A 23,862-nucleotide genomic window follows, 5' to 3' on the forward strand; every position below is an offset into this window, starting at 1 on the left:
GTCGCTCTTTATGATAAAGTATTCTTAGTAATTTCCACTATTTATTCTACGGCCTTTCTGATTCAGGGGTCATTCTTAAAGAATTTGGACAAAACTTAAGATTAGGTGTAAAGAGCGAGGTACTAACGAGGGGACAAACCCCCTCATATACATAATAAAAATATAAGAATATAGAAGTTTGTTACGTAAGGTAATTCTTAAGTTACGTATGTTTCTTACTAATAAAAACGTTCGTTAAAAATTAAAAGTTCTAGTTGTCTTTTTAAGTAACCGAAAAATTGGAGGGCAACTAGGCCTCCTTCCCCACCCCTTATTTCTCAAAATCGTCTGATCAAAACTAAGAGAAAGCCATTTAGCCATAAAAAGAATTAATATGCAAATTTCATTTTAATAATTTATTTGCGGAGAGCCAAAATCAAACATGCATTAATTCAAAAACGTTCAGAAGTTAAATAAAACCAAAGTATTTTTTTTAACTGAAAGTAAGGAGCGACATTAAAACTTAAAACGAACAGAAATTAATCTGTGTATGAAAGGGGCTGTTCCCTTCTCAACGCCCCGCTCTTTACGCTAAAGTTTTTTACTGTTTAATAAAGTAGAATTGAGAGAAAGAGTCAAACTTTAGCGTAGAGAGCGGGGCGTTGAGAAGGGAACAGTCCTTTTCATGCACGGAGTAGTTTCTGTTCGTTTTAAGTTCTAATGTTGCTCTTTACTTTCAGTTAAAAAACTAGTTTTTTTATTTAATCTCTCATTTATAGGCTGCCCAAGCTATGTTACTATGAAGCTAATTTTTCCAGTTCAGAATTATTTGTGTAAATTGTGACCTTGTTTGTGGCCAGCGCAATGTTATGAAATGATCTTAGTATTGGTTGCTGGGTGGAAATGTCATTTAAGGAATCATACCATCCAAAAATTCAAAAATTTGTAAAATGCTGCTTAAAATGGGAAAATGGTACTAACGTGTTATAGCGATTACACACAAGTTCTTGATCTGAACAAAACCAATTTTTCTGTCTGGATTAGGAGTTAATTAGCTTAGTCTCAGCGAGATAAACTACTATATAGGTATATTTTAACCAAATATTAAATTTGTAGAGATGGTTAGGTATTAAATATAATACGTTCTGGGTTGTCTGCTTTCCATAATTCTCTGTTGTATTTTCCATAATTATGTTACTAAAGTATCATATTTTCATCATGTTTTGGTACATTTCCTTAGGATTAACCTAACTTCACTTTTTTTGTGTGGTCGCTATAACACGTAAGTACCGAGGAAATTTTTACAAAAGTGACAAAAGATATATCTTTTTGTTTTACCCACTCCCACTCTTAAGAATTTTCCTTGACTCTCCCCCAAAAAACAAAATGACATCAATAGTATTGCAATATTTAGCGTTATATCTGTACTAAGGTGTATACTTAATTCAGAAAGAGATAAAACGAAAAGGATAATTAAAAATCAAAGACCTTTGAAAACGTGCTTACTGTCATTGGATAATAAGCACTCAAATTTTATGCATTCGAAGAAACGCAAGAGTAATTTGGCTGATGTAAGCCAACTTATTTAGTTTGTTTTTTGATACCTTTCAATCTCAGCACCATTAGCGAACCCAGCAAATTAGTCAGTCAATTATTGGTAGAAACTTGAGTACGGTCTCAGACAAGGGACCAAGCACTACATGACTTAGTTACCATGAAGTAGTCATTATTCTATCGTGGGAGCGATGGGAGTTCTATCTCGTTGTAGGAGAGCCAATCTATAGAAGACTTCTTTAAATAGTCATGGTAGACAAAAAGGAGCATTTTTTTTTAATGCGTTTTTGTTTAACGGTGAGGGGGCTAGACCCTCTCACCAAACCTAAATTTTTCCGTGGCGTTACAATTGATATGAACCACAAGAACACTACTGTATGTACATGCATGGAGCTGAAGACAGAGTCAGAACAATGAAATAGCATCTACTTGGGACAGGCACTGAAAACCCTGGATTTGGATGAGAGCAAGCAGGGGAAAATTCCGGTAAAAAACCGTGTTAGTTGAGATCGCTCATGTTGAGCGAAGCATGCAAGATAACAACGAATTTCAATCAGTCTATGACAATCTTCTGGATGTACATATTTAAAATTAATATTTGAAAGAGGGAAAGAGTCTAGATATTGAACTATGCCAAAAGGTAGCTGAGCACCGTTCTTTTTTTTACCAAGAAAATGATTCGTAGCAGAAAAGTCGATCCCTTTATGCGTGGAACAGATAGGGACCATAATTTTCCGATTTTACAATCCCTCTTTCCACAGAGTCATTTAGGGCCAAGACAGGGTCCTGGGGACAAGTTTCTTCGTGACCCCTTTCTTTTTTTAATATAGTACAAATGCACATGAATATGACAGGTCATAGCAGGTACCAAAAAATATTAAATTTTGGGATTGTATACTGCAAAATAACTTTTTTCAAAATTTTGGACCGCAAATTATTTTTATTTTCAACTTTTTTTTCCTGCGGAACAAAGAAGTCATGAAAAATTCCGATAAAATCTAATTATAATTTCAATATACCTTATAACTAGATTTGCAGTTTAAAAAATCCTGCGTTGAAACCTTTGAGGCTCGATCCAGGGACATACACAAGGGGTAGCCAAGCCTAGGCCTTCCCCAAATTCCTATAGTTTATTAATACCTGGTCATTTCCAGGTCATTTCCAATAAAAAAAAAATCAGTTTTTATAATCCCGCCTCCCTCAAAAACAATCTTTAAGCTCGTGCCCGCCTTAAATCCCGAAAATTGTACGTACCCTCCTCCTCTGGATGGCCCTGCTCATATATCGGCCATTTACATCCTGCTAGTTATAAACGACATATGTTTGCTCTCTAGCTCATAAATCTGGAAAGGCGCTAGAATAAAGGGTGTACGATTTCGGTAAAAATCATGTAATTGCACAAGACGAGTAAAGAATTGTATAAGAAATTTGCTTATGTTGTCGTACAACTTTTTGGGAGAATTCAAGAGCAATCAGAAATTAGTAGCCGAAAACGGGGAGGGCTTGATTCCCTTTTACTATGAAAAATTGTCAGTATTTTTATTTTTTGAATGTCAATTACGTCGTTTATTTCTTTACTTGAAAATTTAAGCGGAGGGAGCAAAGAATATTTTTCAATATGAAAGGGGGGGGAAGTCCTTTTTTCAATCAATGCTAAAAACGCATCTTTCAATACCCCCTCCAAGTAAGAAAACGTTTTTCAATAAAATACCCCAAAGGTATCTTTCAAAATCCAAGAAGGGAGGGAATATCTAGGGAACATAGGCCCCAATACCCCTCCAATTGATGCCACTGCTAGGTACCCGTTTCAAACACATAAATAAGAATTTATTTTGAAAAAAAAGGCCAAAATAAAACAAGTATGTGTGCCTGGATTCCTTTGGGCCCATTCTCATTGGAATCTAGAGGCTTTACAGACAATTTCCTAGACTTTCCATACAATTCGTCTGTTTTTTGCACTTGTTTTTTTATAATCCCTCCCCCTACAAATTAGATTTTTTATACGTGCCCAAATCAAATTTCCCCACCAAAATACTGGAAATTTAGGAAGAAATGAGGTACGTATGTTTTATAACGTCAAGACTCAAGAAATGAAGTTAGTTTAATCCTAATGAAAAATACCTAAAAATAATGAAAGTATAATACTTCAGAAATAAATTTAGGCTATATATTTGCGCATAGGAGGGGGTAACCTAACCCCCAGCCACACCCTTATAATGTGCAAACATATAGCCTAAATTATATAATTCAAGTGGGTCGTGTCACCCGCCCTTTGTTATCCACTGAGCATAAGCTAAAGGTTTCTTAATACAGTCAGATAAAACCGGTTTCTTCCTTAGTTTTACACAGCGTAACTTGAGTGTTGGCGGTATAATACATAAGCACTAGAAATGGTAATTTGGTCCTAGGCACTAACAACTCACTCCACTGTGATCCTGCCTGGATTACAAAATTTATTGTAATCTAGGGATATAAATTTACTTACGTCAAAATTATACCTCTTCGAGCTTTTTTTTGTTTTTAATGAAGGTAAACAAGCAAAGATTTACTTATCAGCCAAAGAGTTTTATGTCTTATCAAATACACGAGAGGAATAATAAAAACGAGGAGAGAAAAAAACCTAATCAAACAATGCAACAACAAGTCATTAGCATCTCTCAAGCGAGTCATGTGGAATTACAAGTTACATTTGGGCCGTTCGTAAAACAACATCAGTCATTCAGTTAGAGATGGTTGATGAATGACTATACATGTTGTTCGAATTAGTGTTTACCTGTAGTACTTTCCCTCCTTATATGTTGATTGGGTGGGGATAATAATCAAATTAGATCTTAGTGAGTATGGAAGCAATGACCAGTGAAGATGTGGATAAAAGTACTGATATAAGTGATGACTTGAAGGAAACGCCTGCCGATCAAGGTCTGTATAATTCTTTTTAGAGACTTGCTTTTTTTCACCCCTCCTGAACACCCTAATGTTTAAAGAACTAAAAATGGTCGGGTAGTTTACAAGATAGGGTTTATTTTTTGGTTTTCTCGATTAATTGACAGCTAAGAGCTGAAAATACCACTTGATGCGGTTTTTAACGCTAATTCCAATTAGGGGTAAACGTATCACAGTTCATATTATTGACTTACCATAAAATGAACATACCAATCGATGCCTTTTTTTATGCTCTTTACGTATATTATAATCGCTTCTACCGCAAATTAAAATTTAAACGTTTTGTGACCTAACTTTTCGTCATTTTTAAGAGCTCAAAAAGTGCTTAAATTTGAATTTGTGATAGAAGCGATTATTGTATTCGTAAATAGCATAAAAAAGGCATCGAGTGGTATGTTCACTTTATTGGTAAGTCAATAATATGAACTGTGATGTATTTACCAAAATTCCAAAAAGGACTCATTCGATTGGAAATTGAGAGGACTAGTGCCCTTTTTATTAATCGAAAGTGATCGGAGGGCAAATGACCCCCACCACCATTTCCCCAAACACTTTCAATCAATATTTTGAGATAGATATTTCGTTCAAGATATTTAAAAGGTCGGGAAATTATGTCTTTCGAATGAGATCTTTGACTAACGACCACCCATTAGGGACCTTAGGCTCGCGAAAAAGAAGAAAAAGACAATATAAAGAGACACATCTGTGCAACTAAACTGTGAATGTCTTGTCGAGGGATTTCAAATATGCATGATAGTAAGATAAAATATGTAAAGTAAGGGTAGACACATGAGTTACTTAGGCTATTCAGAGAAAAAAGTAACTTACTTACAAAAAAAGATAAAAAAAATGCTAAAAAAAAAGATTTGATAAGTTAAGTGATTTCAATAGGTTAAACAGACTTTAGTGAATCCTACGCAAAAACGATAGAAAAAAAATATCGTCTAAAAACCTAAGAAATTTTAAGAGGTTTTTTAACAACCTAAAAGAATGGCGCCTTCGGGCTGATTCAGGCTTCACGTTCCACACTATACTACTCACCATAAGAGGATTAAAAGCTGGCCTTACAGAAGGAGTAAAAGGATTTTGAATATGAATTTTTTTTTTGCATTACGAAGATGATAATTCTTTTGATAAAAACAAAGTAGAACATACATACGAAAGCATATGTAAATTGTTCTATGTCAAGTAAACGAATGAGTCCTGAAAGATTAGTATCTTAAATGAGGTTTCTACCTTAATTGTAAACCTTAGAAACCGGTTTTAAAAAAGAAGGACAAATTTTGAACTCTTTTTCAATCAGACCTAATTTTCGAAGGGTTTAAGACTATTTTTCAAAATACTTGAATATTTCCTTTTTTGAATATAGACCATTATTTTGTCAGATTCTGGAAATACCAATTATTTTCTAATAAGTATCAATTGGGGAATTTTCTCTGGCCAGTTATTTCAAAATCAATTTTCTTACTTTTTTGTTATTATGGGCCAACTCTGTATCAGGTTGTAGCAACCGCTACAACAATGTACTGGTTTTTTATCTCAAACAAAAAGAAATGCCATGTTATTTTTCTTTTAAAAATGCTCTCCTGTATTTCTATACCACGGAATTGCCCCTGTATAGATTGATGTACTTATTTCCGGTAAAGTATTTATTCATCGGTGCCCCCGGCTCCGGTATGTAGTGAGGGGCAAGGTCTGCTGTCTTAAAAGCACCTTTACGTACACCTTTGTGACGTGGTTCTTCGGCACAATCTTGGGTGAACAGTTTTTTTTTTTTTTTTTTTTTTTTTTTTTACGTAAAGTAAAGTGTGAAAATAAGACTTGAAAGGAGCGTACATTAATTTTTACAATATATATATATATATATATATATATATATATATATATATATATATATATATATATATATATATATATATATATATATATATATATATATATATATATATATATATAATAAGAATAATAATAATGTAATTGAATAATAATAATGTTTTTAATAATAATAATATAGCAAACCTAGAACGAACAGGAATTCTTTTGACTGAAGACTTCTTTTGAAGAAGTCTTCAGTCAAAGGGGAATTCTTCAGTCAAAAGGAATTCTTTTGAAGAAGATTAAAATGAACAGAGATTACACTAAACGATGAATTCAAACTTAAAATGAACAGAAATAACTACAAACAAAAGTGGTTTGGCGGCCCCTCAATAGCTAGAATGTATTCCGCGCTTTAATGAATTAAATGAAGATAGAAACAAGTTTTGCCATGAAAATGAAAAAGCAAGTCTATACCCGAAGCAGCCACAAATTAGCTTAGGTAAGATTTCAACCTAGAACGAGTAGAAATTTACTACGAATGAAGAAATGAAATGTGAAACAAATAGAAATTAACAGTTTTGTTCCGCAATAATGAAACATTACATATCATGCCAAATTGTTAAAACAAAATACAAGAACTGGACCTCCAGTCTTGAGATTCAGTGAACTTTTACAACAATGGTTATGCATGGGTCATAGTTGCGTAGCAGTAAAAGGGACTAGGTTTATCGTTCTGACTGGAACACTCGAAGAGCACAACAAAATTCTTAGCTGGTAACCCAAATCAAATTTAACTGAGATGTGAAAGACCATTCTTGTGGTTGTGGATGACTACAAAGTAGCCCGTTGATAGCAGTCATCTGATCGAACACGGGGAATCAATGCGAAAGCTTTAGCTGTTGCGCAACATTTTGTTAGCAAGATTTTGATACCTTCCCTCCTCCCACAGAGATTGAATCACACGCATACCTTAAAAAGGCACAGCGATGAGCCTCGCTCTTGCTTCCTATAAAGATCTGTCTGGACTGGACATACCATCCGGTAAAATTGCTTATGTCAGTAATTTAGGTACTCTCTGCCTCTTTCAACGCAGAGGTTTAATCGATCCCGGAATATGAAAAGGCATGCCTAAGACATTAACTGTAATTTTTAGCATAGATTGATTACAAATTGCATGATTACAAATTGCATGATTACAAGAGTTACTCCTGCTTCCGACAAAGCTTAGCTGAGATCTCATCGTCTCTTCTGCTAGGTCTCCTGATGACAAGAATTCTGGGGCCCCTCTTTCTTTCCTTCCCGGAAAAAAGGTTGGATCAAAACCAGGACATTAGTTCTTACGTTTCACCAAGTCTCAATAAAACCCAACAAGCTCTCCTGGCAAGTGTCCTTATGACTGAGTATCCTAAGAATTTTTGTGCCCCCCCCCCATCAGTCAGGCGACTTTAGGACTTCAAAAAGGCACAACCAGCGCACTGACTCTTATTTCTGACCATGTCTGATAGCCCCTTTCACCTGGAAGTGCTGATGATAAGAATTCAGAGGAATCTCTCTTCTTTCTCTTTCTAGCATCAGATTGGGTTGGCACGTCAAGAACCATAGTTAGGATACTTTTTCTTTAATTTCATCAAGTTTGGCTGAGATGTGACAACCCCTTTAGGTGAATGCAAAAGTGGCTAGATTCTTGAAAATCCTCTCCCTTTCCCAACCTATGAATCAGGTCACAGTTTGACTTGTTTCAGTCTGCTTATGGATCCTGGCTTTATATGAATGTGTCATGTCAGACAGTTTGATAAAAATCGAATATCACATGTAAAACATACGATTCGGAACTGTTATATTGACCTCTGTAACTTTTCATCCTAGATATCTGGGAGAGATAAAAGATTTTTGATCTCCAGGCTCGAAGAGATACTTTTATGCTTTATCCGAGTCCTACGTTAAATTATCCCAAAGAATTTTTCTCTCACGCTTTGGATAGTTACGTTTTGCTTCTTATTTATACTATTTGGCAGAAATTAATATTTCAATTGTATGTCTGGAAATCAATTGGAAACCTTGTCACCTTCTGGCGATACTTTATCTGTTTTGATGACAGTCATACAAAAAAAATCTTCAAATTTTATTGTCTTGTTATACTGAGATGTAGACCAATGATTGCGAAATGAGACAACAACAAAAGCAGCAGTGTTGTTCTGCAACACAAAAGGCTGTAGCTTGCTTAGCTTCAGGATTTGTTTTTCCGTAAGCTATGTACCAAATTTTGAACTGTAGAATGTTTGTGTATTTCCTGGCTATATTTCGGAAAAGGCTGTAAATCAAATTAAAAATAATATTCTTAAAAATTATTCTGGGAAGCTGATTTAATCCCTCCCATTTGATAATTTTCAACTTTTTCATTTGATAAAATTTTAGCCTGTCACAGAACCGCTTATCAATTTTTTATTTTAGACTTAGAGCCGGGATACTTTTTCCTCTTACCATGCTCTGTATGTGGAAGAAATTTTAAACCCGACTCATTATCTAGACATCAATCCGTATGTGAGAAAAATGCTCAGAAAAAAAGGCCTGTATTTGATTCATCGAAACAAAGATTACAAGGAACTGAACTGCAGTTTTCATCGCCCACCTCACCTTCAGCTCCAACGAAACGATCTTACAGCTCGTTGACAACAGCAAAGAAGAGACAGTCCAAGTGGAAAGAGCAACATAATGATTTAATACAAAGTGTAAGAGCTGCAAAAGGAAGTGCAGCTCCCGGTCTTTCAGCGTTAGTGATCGGACCGACTTTTAAGAAGAGGTCTGTGAATGTTTTTCAATCTGTTCCCGACGATGTTACCCCTTGTCCTCACTGTGAAAGAAGTTTTGGGATTAAGTCTTTTGACAGACATGTGGATTGGTGCAAAGAACAAAGAACTCGGTTGCCGAATTCACCAACAGATCAAGCTAATGAAGCAAAGGAGAGGTTAGAGGCACGAATCAGGGTAAGTTTTCTTGCAGTCTTATGAATCATTCTTGTTTCAGTACAGGTAGCGCCATCAGTAAGGATAGCGTGTCGCTTGTCTTGGCGGTTGTCTTTTTCTTGCGGAATACGGAACGTCTGACACTCTTTTATAATTTTGTGTGTCAACAGGCTGAGATACAAAATAGTGGGTCTGTAGGTGCTAAGATGAAATGTTCTTGTTGACAAACCTTTTAACGAAATTGAGTAATATTGCTCTCGGAATTATTTATACTGGGAGAGTAATATTTTTCATGCACTCATTCCCTAATCGATAACATAATGCTGAAATTGAGTTTTTTAGCCTATGATTTATGAGGTATTGTCGGATTTATCAACTAATTGCAAAACAACATAGTATTACATTTGAAGCCTAATTTTCCGTTACGATATTAGCTAGAAAATCATTGTAAATTTGAAGTTTATTTTATCAATATTTCTTATTTTCTCAGCATTTTTCTTGTCCTGTGCTGGGTTTCCAATTTCAAAGTTTTGAGCGGATGTCTTTGGGGAGAAAGGGTGTGGGAGGGGGACAAGTTGTTGTCCAATCTTTTTTGTCACTTGAAAAGAGCACTAGGACTCGAACGAGCCCTCTCCCAATTTTCTAGAACCATTGGATACGGTTATCCCTGAAAAAAGACTCATCCGTTGTTTTTCTTTTGGCAAAAAAGTGCAAAAACTGCCATTTTTGTTGATAGGAGCTTGAAACCTCTACAGTTAGGATTTTGTGATATGCTGAACCTGATTTTGTGATTTTTACTAAGATCGCTTGATTTCTGGGGATTTTCCTTCCATTTAAAAAATCTGGCAAATTTTCTCTGGCTCGTAGCTTTTGATGAGTAGCCTAACATGAAATTTAGTGAATTTGATATATTTAAAAGCAAATTCTTTTGATGTATTAATTGTTATCTAAATTCCTGTTTTAGGAGTTTCAGTTACAATTGGGCTGATTTGTTCCTTACTTACAGTTCGTTATCACAAACTGTTTAACAGTCAGAAAACTAAGCTATCAATTGTGAAATAGAAATAGTTTAATGTCAAAAACAGTTTTTTTGCCTCCATGAAAAAAATTTTGGAAATTGTGCCAGTTTTAAAAGAGTGGATACGACTCATTTCGTCCACCAATCATTAAGCTGGACGAAAGAAATTTGAAAAAAAACTGTAAAAAGAGTGTTTTTACAGCATTTAAAATTACTCTCACTTAAATTGCGCTTAAGACCTAAAATGCGTTTAAGACTTAGACCTCATTTAATATGCGTTTTGTTCTTAGCTTACCATAACATAAGACAGAGTGGATAAAAAATAATAGACTAATCTTCCTTTTCAAAACTTTATTTTTCTTCTCACTAAAATCTTTCACGGGAAGGTTCTTCTTATCGCTTTTCGTAGACTTGAATCTGGTCGAGACATTTTTTTTTTGGGGGGGGGGGTACTTCCAGGTAAATTAAAGGTGGTACAGGGATGCGCAATGAACAGGTTATTTGAAAGCTAGCCATTTTCAAGCAACTGGCTTCAATAATGTTTCAAGCAATTTCAGTTCAACTACAATATTTTTTGATTGAATTGAAAGTGATAAAAATATACCTCTCTATTATACCGTAATATACACAAATATACCAAAAAATATACAATATTATACAAATATAATAGCAAACAACTAAAAAATAGTTCTTCAAAAACATAGGATTTACAAAGAGCTTTTTTTTTTTTTTTACTAAACTTGCCCTCTATAGAACAAAAATTCCCTTGCAGCACTAAACACCTTCTAAACGCGTTGTAACACCTAACACCTTCTACTTCTTACTAACACCTTCTACTTCACTTCTAACACCTTCTAAGATACCAAAGCTGGATATTTTTCAGTTTCTTTTCCAGTAGACCAATGCGTTTATGTCCTTTCAAACAGCTGCTAAATTGTGTTATTATATGGGTAGCGTTGAAACGCTAAAAGCGAGGACACTTCGATGGCCAGGGCATGCAATCATTTTCAGGAGCCACATTATTCCTATCTCTAGTTCTTACCGTCACGCAGGGTTGCCACCCGGTGAAAAAATCACTAGATTCTTGAAGAAAAATCACTAAATTAGCACATGAATCACTAGATTATTCAATAGAAATTTGTGTTTTTTTTCTGTTAATTAGCTTCTTGTATGGTTTATTCTATTGAATCATGAATCTACGCGTTATATCGTGAAAAATCACTAGATGTAGGAAAAATCACTAGTTTGTACAACAAAATTATTATAAATCACTCACTAGAAGAAAATCACTACAGCATAAAAAATCACTAGAAATAGTGATAAATCACTAGGTGTGGCAACCCTGCACTCACGGTTCCAAAAGCAGTATGTACAAGGAAATGGTTTTCCCTCTGCTTCAACTAAACTGTAGTATCCAAGCCGGAAACAAGAAACAATTGTTGTTGCAAGCATAAAGTTCTTATCACCAGTTTAACTTAAAATTCTTGTGTTCGTTGCTGCTTTAAATGAATCGGCTACATTTCGAACAAACCTGTTGCGTGGACATCCTTTCGAATCTGGTTAAGGCAAGCCTATTAGATCCAAGATTGTTCGGATAAATTTAGACAATTTCTCTTACAAGACTCTTTCTAACTTAACACTAATTGTCAATCCTTCAATGGGTTTAAGTAATGAGAATGTTGTAGCAGAAGCCGTTTGAGTTGGCTGTATCCACCCTTTCGACAAACTATTTTCACAAGGGGCTTTTAGAATAGAACGGAAGGCTATGGGTTTCTGTGTATTCAATTGCAGCTAGAATAAAATGTATTCCCGGAAAAGATTAATAGCCATCTGGCTACTTCAATCCAAGCTGATACGACCTTCACTGACAGAAGTAATATTGTTGATTACTGTTAGCTTCTTAAACTGATTAAGTAACAAAAAAGATTTTTTTTTTACTGAAAGTAAGGAGCGATATTAAAACTTAAAACGAGCAGAAATTGCTTCGTATATGAAAGGGGCTGTTCCCTCCTCAACGCCCCGCTCTTTACGCTAAAGTTTGACTCTTTCTCTCAACTCTACTTTCTGAAACAGTAAAAACTTTAGCGTAAAGAGCGGGGCGTTGAGGAGGGAACAGCCCCTTTCATATACGAAGCAATTTCTGCTCGTTTTAAGTTTTAGTATCGCTCCTTGCTTTCACTTAAAAAAAGTAGTTTTTATTTAATTTCTGAACGTTTTTGAATTAATGCATGTTTTTATTTTGGCTCTCCGCAAATAAATAATTAAAACAAAATTTGCATAGTAATTCATTTTTATGGCTAAATGGCTTTCTCATAGTTTTGATCGGACGATTTCAAGAAAAAAGGAGTGGGGGAGTAGGCCTAGTTACCTTCCAATTTTTCGGTTATTTAAAAAGGCAACTAGAACTTTTAATTTTCTACGAACGTTTTTTTAGTAAAAATATACGTAACTTAAGAATTAACTTACGTAACGAACTTCTTTATTCGTATGTTTTTAGTACGTATATGGGGGGGTTAACCCCCTCATAATTTTGTTAGACTAAAGCTCAAATTTTGTCCCAATTCCTTAAGAATGACCCTTGAATCACAAAGGCCTTAGAATAAATAGTTGAAATTAATAAGCTTACTTTAGCGTAAAGAGCGAGGTATTAGGAGGAGGTGAACCCCTCATATGCGTAATAATTTCTGTTCGTTTCAAGTTTTAATGCTGCTCCTTACTTTCAGCTGAGAAAAATTTTTATATTTATTTTTTCATTGTTCTTTTAAAAAATGCAAAAAAAATCCTGTGTCCCCTTCATGGAAATTTTCTTCCCCCGTGACAAATTCCTCCATGAAAAGTTCCCCCCTATATCCCCTCCCCTCAACCCCAACCCCAACCAAAAAAATCCCCCTGAGAGCGTATGTACACTTCCCTATAGCCATTACAATATGTAAACACTGGTCAAAGTTTGTAACTTGCAGTTACAAAAGTCGTCCCCAAAGACATAGTCGTTAGGTTTTTCGACTATGCTGAGTAAAATAGATATCTCAGAATTTTGATCCGGTGACTTTGGGAAAAAATGAGCGTGGGAGGGGGCCTAGGTGCCCTCAATTTAAAAAGGGCACTATAGCTTTCAATTTCTGTTAGAATGAGCCCGTTCACGACATTCTAGGGCCACTGGGTCGATACCATCACCCCTGGGAAAAAAAAAACAAAAAAAAAAAAAACAAACAAACACGCATCCGTGATCTGTCTTGTGGCAAAAAATGCAAAATTCCACATTTTTCTAGATACGATCTTGAAATTTCTACGCTAGGGTTCTCTGATTCGCTGAATCTGTCGATGTGATTTTCGTTAAGATTCTAGGACTTTTAAGGGGTGTTTCCCCTTATTTTGTAAAATAAGGCAAATTTTCTCAGGCTCCTAACTTTTGATGGGTAAGTCTAAACTTAATGAAACTTAAATATTTAAAATCAACATTAAAATGCAATTCTTTTGATGTAACTATTGTTATAAAAATTCCCTTTTTTAGAGTTTGGGTTACTATTGAGCTGGGTCGCTCCTTACTACAGTTCCTTACCACAACCTGTTTGTTTTCCTTATATCAAGGTGCAATATACGATCAACTAAGCCGTGTTGGTCCTAGGTCATCGATTACTATGACTTCTTCCTCAGTACAATACAATAGTAAGAAAAACGTCAAATATTGAAATATATTGTAGTCAATCAAATCAAATATTTTATAGTTAATGAGCACTCAACACTATCGATTCAAGTTTAAATTTATCCAAGAATAAATTCTATCAAGTAAAAAATATGTTACTAGTTGTCCATGTGCTAGTAGCAAGAACATACCCAGGATTTTGTCGGGGGGGGGAGGAGGTTACAAAGAAATGAAAAACGCATCAAAGATCTGATTATATTCATTTTCAGACAAACATTTGTGGGGGGGGGGTCAAACTCCCTAAGCCCCCTTCCTTGATACGGCCGTGGTTAGTAGAACTACAAAGTGCGTAAGCTTGCTTCAGTTTAACTTTCCCCTTTATATTTGCTCAGCAAACATCCGATGTTAAGGCAATGATTGGATAAGTTCTCCACCCACTTCTATGTTTGGGGGAAAGCGATGCCCTCGTTAATTCTTGAGACTCTAGTTAGCTATAGTGAAACATGAGGTATTTTAAAGACAATGCCCTGGTGCGTTACTTTTTAAATACCATCTCAGTGAAGTAACTCTTTTAACTACCAGATTTGGGCTAAAGGCGCCCAGAAGCATCGATTGGTGAGTTATATTACCTTCTCCTAAATTTTTACATGCATTTTTTTTTAATTATTTTTGTTGGAAAATACCTTTTTGGTATTTTTATTGAAAAAAAAAAACAAACAAGAAACAACATAATTCCCACGCCATAGTTTTAAAAATGATAATTTTTTGCCCTCTCCTATGTTTCCATTAACTGACAGCCCCCTTAGGGACTGACTGCTCTTCCTTCTAGGATAGAGGCTGCTTTTCTGCTTATCATAATTTTCTTTTCTTTTATTCTTTAGTTTCAATACTAAGCTTGTTCTAATGTTTTTTGTTTTTTTGTTTTGTTTTTTTTTGTTTTTTTTTCATCTGATTGACTAACTCTTTGGTTTAGGCTATATTAATTTAAAAAACAAAGTTTTCCTGAGGGAAGTAAAGAGCGAAGTTGAAACTTAAAACAAACAAAAATTACTACTTCGCAGTCTATCTAACATATATCAATAAAACTAGTGCAAATAAATCAACTTGTGATATTTCCCTATGTTTGTAGGATTACAGAAAACTAGCGCTTTACTGAAAACACAAAACAATATAGGAGTTTGGGTATAGTAAAAGTAAACCATTTAAGGAGACTTTTAACCTATAAAAGTAAAGCATTTTTAGATTGTTGCTTTGTTTTTTTGTTTTTTTTTTCGTTTCATTTGGTATCACCTCTGCACATTGAGCTCAGTTCGATGATTGACAGTCGTTTTGAATCTGAAAAGGGCATTTCATGATTATTTAGTAGACAAGTTCGAAATGAAGCAAACTTATTAGTATTAAAGGTATAGACTCGCTTTAAAATTTGTATCGCAACTTGAAATTTTTCGTTTTATAGAGTAAAATAACTGGATTTCCAGAGTGCATATTAGCCTACGGTTGATATGTTCTTCATTTCCAGTAATACTAGGTAAGACTAAGATGTTACCTGATAAATCAATCCATTTTTTATACTATTTAATGACTTTAAACTTATAACTTTTGTGCCTAAGCTTTTAAGATAATTTTAATTGTATACTGAAAGTTACTGATATCACGGCTCGTGTAAGACTATGAAAAGCGTTATAGATTAATTTGTTGTTGAGAGGCTACGTATTTACTTTTGACTCCTAAATCAATCTTCTTCTTTTTTATGCTTGGCTTTATATTTTCAGTAAAGCGCTAGTTCTCCATAATCCTATAATTATGGAGAAACATTACCAGTTGATTTATTTGCACTTTTTTTTATTGATGTGTTAGATACGCTGTGAAGTGATAATTTTTGTTCGTTTTAAGTTTCAACTTCGCTCTTTACTTCCCTCGGAAAAACTTCGTGTTTTGAATAAATCTTTTCTCGTTTTTGATTAAAATTTAATTTAAAAACAACACTGCCGTAATCTTTTTTATTTTACGAAATAATTTTGGTCCGTTTTAAGTTTTACTGTTGCTCTTTCGTTTCAGTTCAAAACTTATTTTTTTTATACAGTCTCTAATCACCTCCAATCTAGGGAAACATAGTGTCGTTTCTTTTTTTAAGAAGAAATAAACCTTTAATTCTTTGTTAAAAAAAAAAAAATTAGTAGCACTTAAGAAAGTAGCTCCAGACGAGTAGCTTCGATACAAAAGGTTAACTGAGCGGACAGGTTTGCATATCGACATGGCTGTTGAAAATTTTGCTAGCTCAACAGAAATGTGCCTTTAGACTTAGGGAGCTATTGACCTGTCCTTAAACAGAAGAGCCAGTCATTACTTAGAAATGTATCGAAATTCTAAAAAGATCATTTCTGGTGTAGGGATGATAAACGGTATTATAAACTAAGCTTGTTTTCATTTCAAAAATTTTGGTAAGAATTACCTGAATTCTCCTACAGAACTGTTTTCATTTGTCTTTCTTCCTCTTTGGATGCGCAATTTTACGTATGAACGGAATATTACGATGAAGTTGTCATGTAAATAATTTGAATAAGTAAGCATAATAATAAGTAATCCTTCTTTTAATATACAACTTTGAGTGGTTCCAGAACCACATGCCTACACTTCTCCAACCACTAAGTGGCAAGGGATTGAGGTCAGGAGCGTAATTTTGTGTAATACAGAGGAGACAACTACCTCTCCCAGACCACAGTTTTTCCCCAGACCCTAGTTTGCCCCCTCCCCCTCTTTACCTTTTTTATTACTATATGGCTAGTTTTTCAGTTTTCTCTGTCATTTTCACTTGATTTGGGAAAATTAGATCCAACTTTGACCCACCCTCCCCAACAGGATATTGACAAAATTACGCCATTCATTGGGGTTTGGATTTAGTAATCTACTAAGAATGTCGTTGGAAACCGTGAACTGGATGACCTATATTCCCTTTTAATCAAAATGCTTGACAAAATACCTTCCCGGGACATACTTTAAAAAATGAGTGCATCACATTTACAAAAATAGTAAAATTATCTGGAAATGATCATATAGAAGGGGACAAAACCATGATTGAAAAAAACAAAAACAATTAGTAATCGAACGCAAAACACTCGTGATTGCAGTCCAACGCTGTACTAACATAACCATGTCTCTAATAAACTGATTTGAAATATTGTTGTTTGTGCCTTAATTGCGTAGCTTATTAAGGGTTCTTGGAGGAGGAACATACGGGAAGTGTTCTTGCAAACCTCCAATTAAGAGTCCCGGACCATAGTTATAACAATGATGATATTGTTTTATACTTCCAAGCTTTTCTACTTCAGAAGTGATACCAAAAGTGTTGTTTTTAGTTAGGGGTGTAATTTGCTACGGGGCAAGGGACATTTGTCCCTTCTAGGCCTCAATTTACCTCTCAGACTCCAGTTTCCCCACCTCCAGCTGAAATTTAGTTTCTTCAAAAATCTTGTCAAAACTAAGATAAGCCTGCTTAATTCAGAGAAACGGGTCAGTTTTCTTCAGTATTTCTTTGCATTAATGGTACTATAAGGCTAGTTTTTCATTTCTCACTGAGATTTTCACTTGATCTGGGAAATTTTGGTCCATCTTTGCCCCCCCCCCCCCCCCAGGATTTTGACGAAACTATGCCCCTGTTTTTAGTTCTATATTACACTTACGAATGGTAGAACTGATAAAAATCACTTGGGTATGAGCAACAGCTTTCAAATGAGCCATTAAACGTCAATCTAAAAAGTTCTGGTAGGCAGCTAGCCCCAGCTTTTCCACTTGAAACACGGCACGAAAAATGCCGTTTTTAGTACCATTTGGAACTTGCTGATGGTGGAATTTATAGGAAGGACGTAAATATGAGCAATATCGTTTATATGAGCTACCAAAAATCTATCTAAGATACCAGCCATACGAATATGCCCAATAACAACACGCCCATACTGATACGCATGGTATCGATACGTCCGGTAGCGATACAGCGTACAGCCCTTTCCCCAAGGACTATGGAGGGTCATATCATCATCAAAAACATAGATATTGGATCTTTGAACTATTTTGAACTAAGAAGAAATAAAAATTATGATTGTATGACTGTTGGGGTAGGGGACCTTTAGGGGGGCTAAAAAAAAAAAACAAAAAAAAAAAAAACAGAGAGAGATCAGTGCTACCCATACAAAAAAGTGATTTTCCTTTGTTGCTGAAAGAGGGGGCTGTAATTTCCTTTCAAAAGTTTTCGACCATGGTGATTCCAGTCGCATACTTTTCATTTTGATCTGAAGCCATTTTTTGAGGGGTTTCAGACTTTTTTCGAAATCACCATAAATTTCTTTGCGCAATAAACTTTTACTTTTAGGACGAACTGAAATAATAGCTACCATTCCTAGTGTCAGATGGCAATTTTTTCAATAGGTAGCTTTTTTTCTAAACCCGTCTTTTAAACTTTTGGTTACTATGGGATGTGGTTCGCTACCGATACGCTCGATACCACGCACAGCCCTTCCCAAGGGACTGTGGAGGGTCATATCATCATCAAAACCATATTTATTGGACCTTTGAACTATGTTAAACAAAATGGCTCTCTCGAAATTTTTATTGGACGACTTTGGGGGAGGGGGCCATTAGAGAGGGGGGCTATTTGGCCTCCAATCTTTTCGGTCACTTAAAAAAGGCACTAGAAATTTTAATTTCAAATAAGCCGTAAACATCCTTCTATGATGTTCTGGTCATTCGTTAGCCCTGGTGAAAAATAAGAAGAAAAAAAAAACGGGAGACAGAGAGTGCTACCTTATGCAAAGAAGTGATTTTCCTTGTTATTCAAGGAGGGGGACTGTAATTTCCCTATTCAAGGTTTTTGACTATGCTGATTCCAATGATACAATTTCCATTTTGATCTGACGGCATTTTCAAGGGGTTTTAGGCTTTTTTTTAATTACCACAAATTTCTTTTCGCAATTAATTTTTATTTTTAAGACGAACTGAAATATTTGTTACCATTTGTGAATCTGCTTCAGATGCAATTTTTTTTCACTAGGCATTTTTTCTCTAAACGCGATTTTTAACTTCGGATTACTATGGGCAGTGGTTCGCTCTTTACTAGGTTGCAGCTACCGTTGCAACCATGATGTAGCAAAAGGAAGTGATTGTGCAATGAGGAATTTGTAATAATTTCTTTTTGCATACAGAATACGAGTATTCTATACAGAAGGAAAATGCTTCGAATTCCAAGTGTTTTTCTTTTCAGAGAAGAATAATCCCATTCCTTTATTTGATTAAGTAAAAAAAAAAACAAGTTTTTTTTAGCTGAAAGTAAGGAGCGACATTAAAACTTAAAACGTACAGAAATTACTTCGTATATGAAAGGGGCTACTTCCTCATCAACGCCCCGCTCTTTACGCTAAAGTTTGACTCTTTCTCTTAACTCTGCTTTTTAAAACAGTAAAAAACTTTAGCGTAAAGAGCGGGGCGTTGATGAGGAAGCAGCCCCTTTCATATACGAAGTAATTTCTGTTCGTTTTAAGTTTTAATGTCGCTCCTTACCTTCAATTGAAAAAACTTGTTTTTTTTATTTAATTTTTACCAGAGCTTAATAGAGACCTTCCGTTTACAAAAGTGATCTAGTGTTTGCTGTAGGCAATGGGTTGTAACTTTCTTTGTTGGCTGAACACTGATGTTCAGTTCCTTACTTTCAGCTAAAAAAATTTGTTTTTTAATTTAATTTCTGAACGTTTTTGAATCAATGCATGTTTTGATTTTGGCTCTCCGCAGAGGAATAATTAACACGAAATTTGCAAGTTTATTTTTTTTGGCCAAATGGCTTTCTCATAGTTTTGATCGAATGATTTTGAGAAAAAAAAGGAAAGGTGGAGGATGCCTAGTTGCCCTGCGAATTTTTTGGTTACTTAAAAAGGCAACTAGAACTTTTAATTTTTTACGAATGTTTTTATTAGTAAAAGATAGAAGTAACTTATAAATTAGCTTACGTAACGAACTTTTGTAATCTCATGTTTTTATTACATATATGAGGGGTTCATCCCCTCGTCAGTACCTCGCTCTTTACAATAAAGATTAAATTTTGTCCCAATTCATTAAGAATGACCCCTGAATCACAAAGCGTAGAATAAATAGTTGAAATCACTAAAAATATTTTAGCGTAAAGAGCGAGGTATTAGGAGGTGAGCCCCTCATATGCGTAGTAATTTCTCTTCGTTTTAAGTTTTAATGCTGCTCCTTACTTCCAGTTGAAAAAACTTTTCATATTTATTTTTTCATTGTTTTTTTTTTAAATAATGCTAGAAAATCCTGCGCTCCCTTCATGGAAATTTTCTTCCCCCATGACAAATTCCTCGATGGAAAGTTCCCCCAACATATACCCCTCTTGTCAACCCCTCCCCCCAACCAAAAATCCCCCTGAAAACGTCTGTAAACTTCCCAATAAGCATTTGTAGCCCCTCCCACGGAGACTGTGGGGGAGTAAGTCGTCCCCAGAGACATAGTTATAAGGTTTTTCGACTACGCTGAATAAAATGGCTATCTCAGAATTTTGATCCGTTGACTTTGGGAAAATAATTAGCGTGGGAGGGGGCCTAGGTGCCCTCCAATTTTTTAGGTCACTTAAAAAGGGCACTAGAACTTTTCATTTCCGTTAGAATGAGCCCTCTCGCAAGATTCTAGGACCATTAGGTCGATACGATCACCCCTGGAAAAAAAAAACAAACCAACAAACAAATAAACACGTATCCGTGATCTGCCTTCTGGCAAAAAAAATACAAAATTCCACATTTTTGTAGATAGGAGCTTAAAACTTCTACAACAGGGTTCTCTGATACGCTGAATCTAATGGTGTGATTTTCGTTAAGATTCTATGACTTTTAGGGGGTTTTCCCCCTATTTTCTAAAATAAGGCAAATTTTCTCAGGCTCGTAACTTTTGATGGGTAAGACTAAACTTGATCACACTTCTATAATTAAAATCAGCATTAAAATGCGATTCTTTTGATGTAGCTATTGGTATCAAAATTCCATTTTTTAGAGTTTTGGTTACTATTTAGCTGGGTCGCTCCTTACTACAGTTCGTTACCACGAACTGTTTGATTTCTTCATTACATGTTTTTATAAGGTTAATTTTTTCAATGTTTTTTTCATACAATCTGCTTAGTTTAATACCACAAAAAATAGGCTTGGTATTGAAGAAATTCAGTTTGTGCCCAAAAAGAGGAGCAGTATGGCAAAAGTGTGTCGTGCTTGGTGGAACAAGTAGATGTAGACCTGAAAGCTGAGAGCGGACAGCCGCCCCGAGCTTCAATTTTGTCTTGAAAGATAATTCTGGCTTTCAGGAAAGAAAAACATTAAAAAAAATGTTTAATGTATTTGGAGCTGAAAACACGTTTTATAAAACCTATTTAATATTCTATATTATTAATTATTTTTAGTCTTCGACAAATCCTCACCCTTCACGTAATGCTTACCGAATTTTGTACGCAATTCAACTATAAAAGTAGGCCTATAAAGCTTTTCAAATGAGATTTATTTTTATTAAGTCGCTTAAAATAATTACAAATAGATAGGCAAGCCTATCTTGTGGGACTTGCCTTTTATTAAATGAAAAAACAACAACAAATTTTCAAGCAAAGGTAAAGAGCAACATTATAACTGAAAACCAACTTTTATTATCCCATATTTGAGGTGGTTTCCGTCCCACAACCTCTCACTCTTTGCACTGAAGTTTATCTAGTGCTTAACTTAAAGTATTTTCGAGCGTAAAAAACAGAGCGTACCGGGAGCACGGGCTTCGCCAGGGTCCTGGCACTCGGGACGCAGCAGGCTTGTATATATTTGATTATTTAATTATGCATTAGCATAATGATCGCTTTATTCTTTAGTTTTAAGTCATAAGGTATGCAGCCCGAGGCTGGAAGTCCTACCTCTGAACACGTATATGCCTTAGACAGTTTCACAGGGTGTGGGAGGGCATGCATACACACAAATGAGAATTCATAGTTTTTCTAAAAAATAAAATAGCTCGAGAACCTCTGTCTCAAAGGATCTTATTCTCACTCACCGAAAATAATTACTTTTAATGACAGATATACCCTATCTACAATAGAGATAAAGAGGAAGGAAAATGATCTCAAGTTAATTGCAACGCTGATTGGGATCATCCCCTTCCGTGTTTTATGGGTGAACGCCTCATCCTGCTGAAATGACCTTTGTAATCCATTAAAAAATAATGCTTCTCTCCATTCAAGGTATAATAGTCTTAAAAGTATAGTATGCAAATGTGTTAGCTGATGCTTATTTCCTGGAATAATTGTCATGTTGTGCTTGTTTTTTTTTTTTTGTTTTTTTTTTCGCTTTAATAAAACTGTACTAACAGTGAATATTTCTATATGTCATCTTAGATTTAATATCGTTGCTGTATATATGATTCAATATTGCTATTGTCAAATGAAGTCTAAGCCAACAGAAGTTTTCATGACAATCATACTTGCCCGAATTTTGTGGCCAATTGTAAATCACCCCCTCCCTAGTGTAGATGTCCCCTTCCTCCGTATTGTTATTAAGATTATATGAGGATTTATCAACATTTCCTATTTTCCTGAGAAAAAAAATGAACAACCCCAGAAAGACTTGGGAACTATACTGTATTTGATTTAATCCAAAATTATACGTGCAAGGATTATTGATTTAAATGACAATGACTTGTTTAATAATCATACTGGAAGGCTTCTACCGATAGAATAATGGAATTATGTCTTTTTCATGTACTGACTCAGTCGAATTCACTATTTTTTTGTTACATCCATCAGTTAAGTGGTGCGTAGAAAACAGATTTTTTTTAAGTTATTTTTTAATTTTTGCTTGGTTTTGCGTAAATCTTAAAATATGTTTGAATGGTCACCTGCGGAAGAACCTTAATACAATAGAAAACTTTTCAAGTACCGTCGGGCCTAGCCTAACTCATTTAATGCAACATGTTTTTTTTCAAGTTGTGCATGAATCCGTAATCAGTGGCGTAATTTTGTCAAACCTGGGGGGGGGCAAAGTTGGAGACAATTTTTCCAAATCAAGTGAAAATGGCAGTGAAAACTAAAAAAATGAGTCATATTTTACAATAAAGGCAAAGATATATTAAAGAAAACTGACCTGTTTCTCTGGATACTTGAATTATCAGGCTTATCTTAATTTTGACAAGATTTTTACAGAAACTAAATTTCAGCTGTGGGGGGTGTGCAAAATGAGGTAAAGTGGGAGGCAAACTTGGGTCTGGAGGGGTCAGTTGCCTCCCTGCCCATAGCAAATTACGTCCCTGTACGTAATCCCTTTGTAAAAATGTCCCTGCTTCCATTCAGCGAGTAGGAGAAACTTCTCTTCCGTTGTCTCGGAGTTTCGTCACATTTTTTACGATATTTTAGAAACCAAAAATTATCTTTTGTAGTTCCTGTTACCATGTACAACTTGCGCTTTCCTAACCAATCCAGTACCCTCAGTTACGACACCTGTAACCACTGGTCAATGCTGCATTTAGTGGTATCAAACAGTTCGTGGTAACGAACTGTAGTAAGGAGCGACCCGACTCAATAGTAAACAAAACTCTAAAAAACGGAATTTTGATACTAAAAGATACATAAAAAGAATCGAATTTTCATACTTATTTTAAATATATAAGTTTCATCAAATTTAGTCTCTGTCATCAAAAGTTACGAGCCTGAGAAAATTTGCCCTATTTTGGAAATTAGGAGGAAACACCCCCTAATAGTCATAGAATCTTAACGAAAATCAGATCATCTCATTCAGCGTATCAGAGAACTCTATTGTAGAAGTTTCAAGCTCCTATCTGCAAAAATGTGGAACTTCGTATTTTTTGCCAGAAGACCGATCACGGGTGCGTGTGTTTTTTTTTTTCAGGGGTCATCGCATCGACCAAGTGGTCCT

At 35.1% G+C, this 23,862-nt stretch overlaps 1 protein-coding gene across 3 annotated transcripts in view; it reads left to right on the forward strand.

Annotated features, from left to right (window-relative positions):
- LOC136036150 (uncharacterized) overlaps nucleotides 1-23,862 on the forward strand; it is a 152,815-nt gene that overhangs the window by 67,945 nt on the left and 61,008 nt on the right. For 2 of the 3 annotated variants that reach the window (XM_065718191.1, XM_065718193.1), the window contains exon 2: nucleotides 8,746-9,278. In XM_065718191.1, the coding sequence (XP_065574263.1) occupies nucleotides 8,746-9,278 (533 nt within the window). Of the gene's footprint in view, nucleotides 1-4,188; nucleotides 4,453-8,745; nucleotides 9,279-23,862 lie in introns of those variants that run through there. The other variant, XM_065718192.1, reaches the window with a different exon arrangement.

The sequence above is a fragment of the Artemia franciscana genome, chromosome 15 (genome assembly GCF_032884065.1).
Source record: "Artemia franciscana chromosome 15, ASM3288406v1, whole genome shotgun sequence".
Classification (NCBI taxonomy): domain Eukaryota; kingdom Metazoa; phylum Arthropoda; class Branchiopoda; order Anostraca; family Artemiidae; genus Artemia; species Artemia franciscana.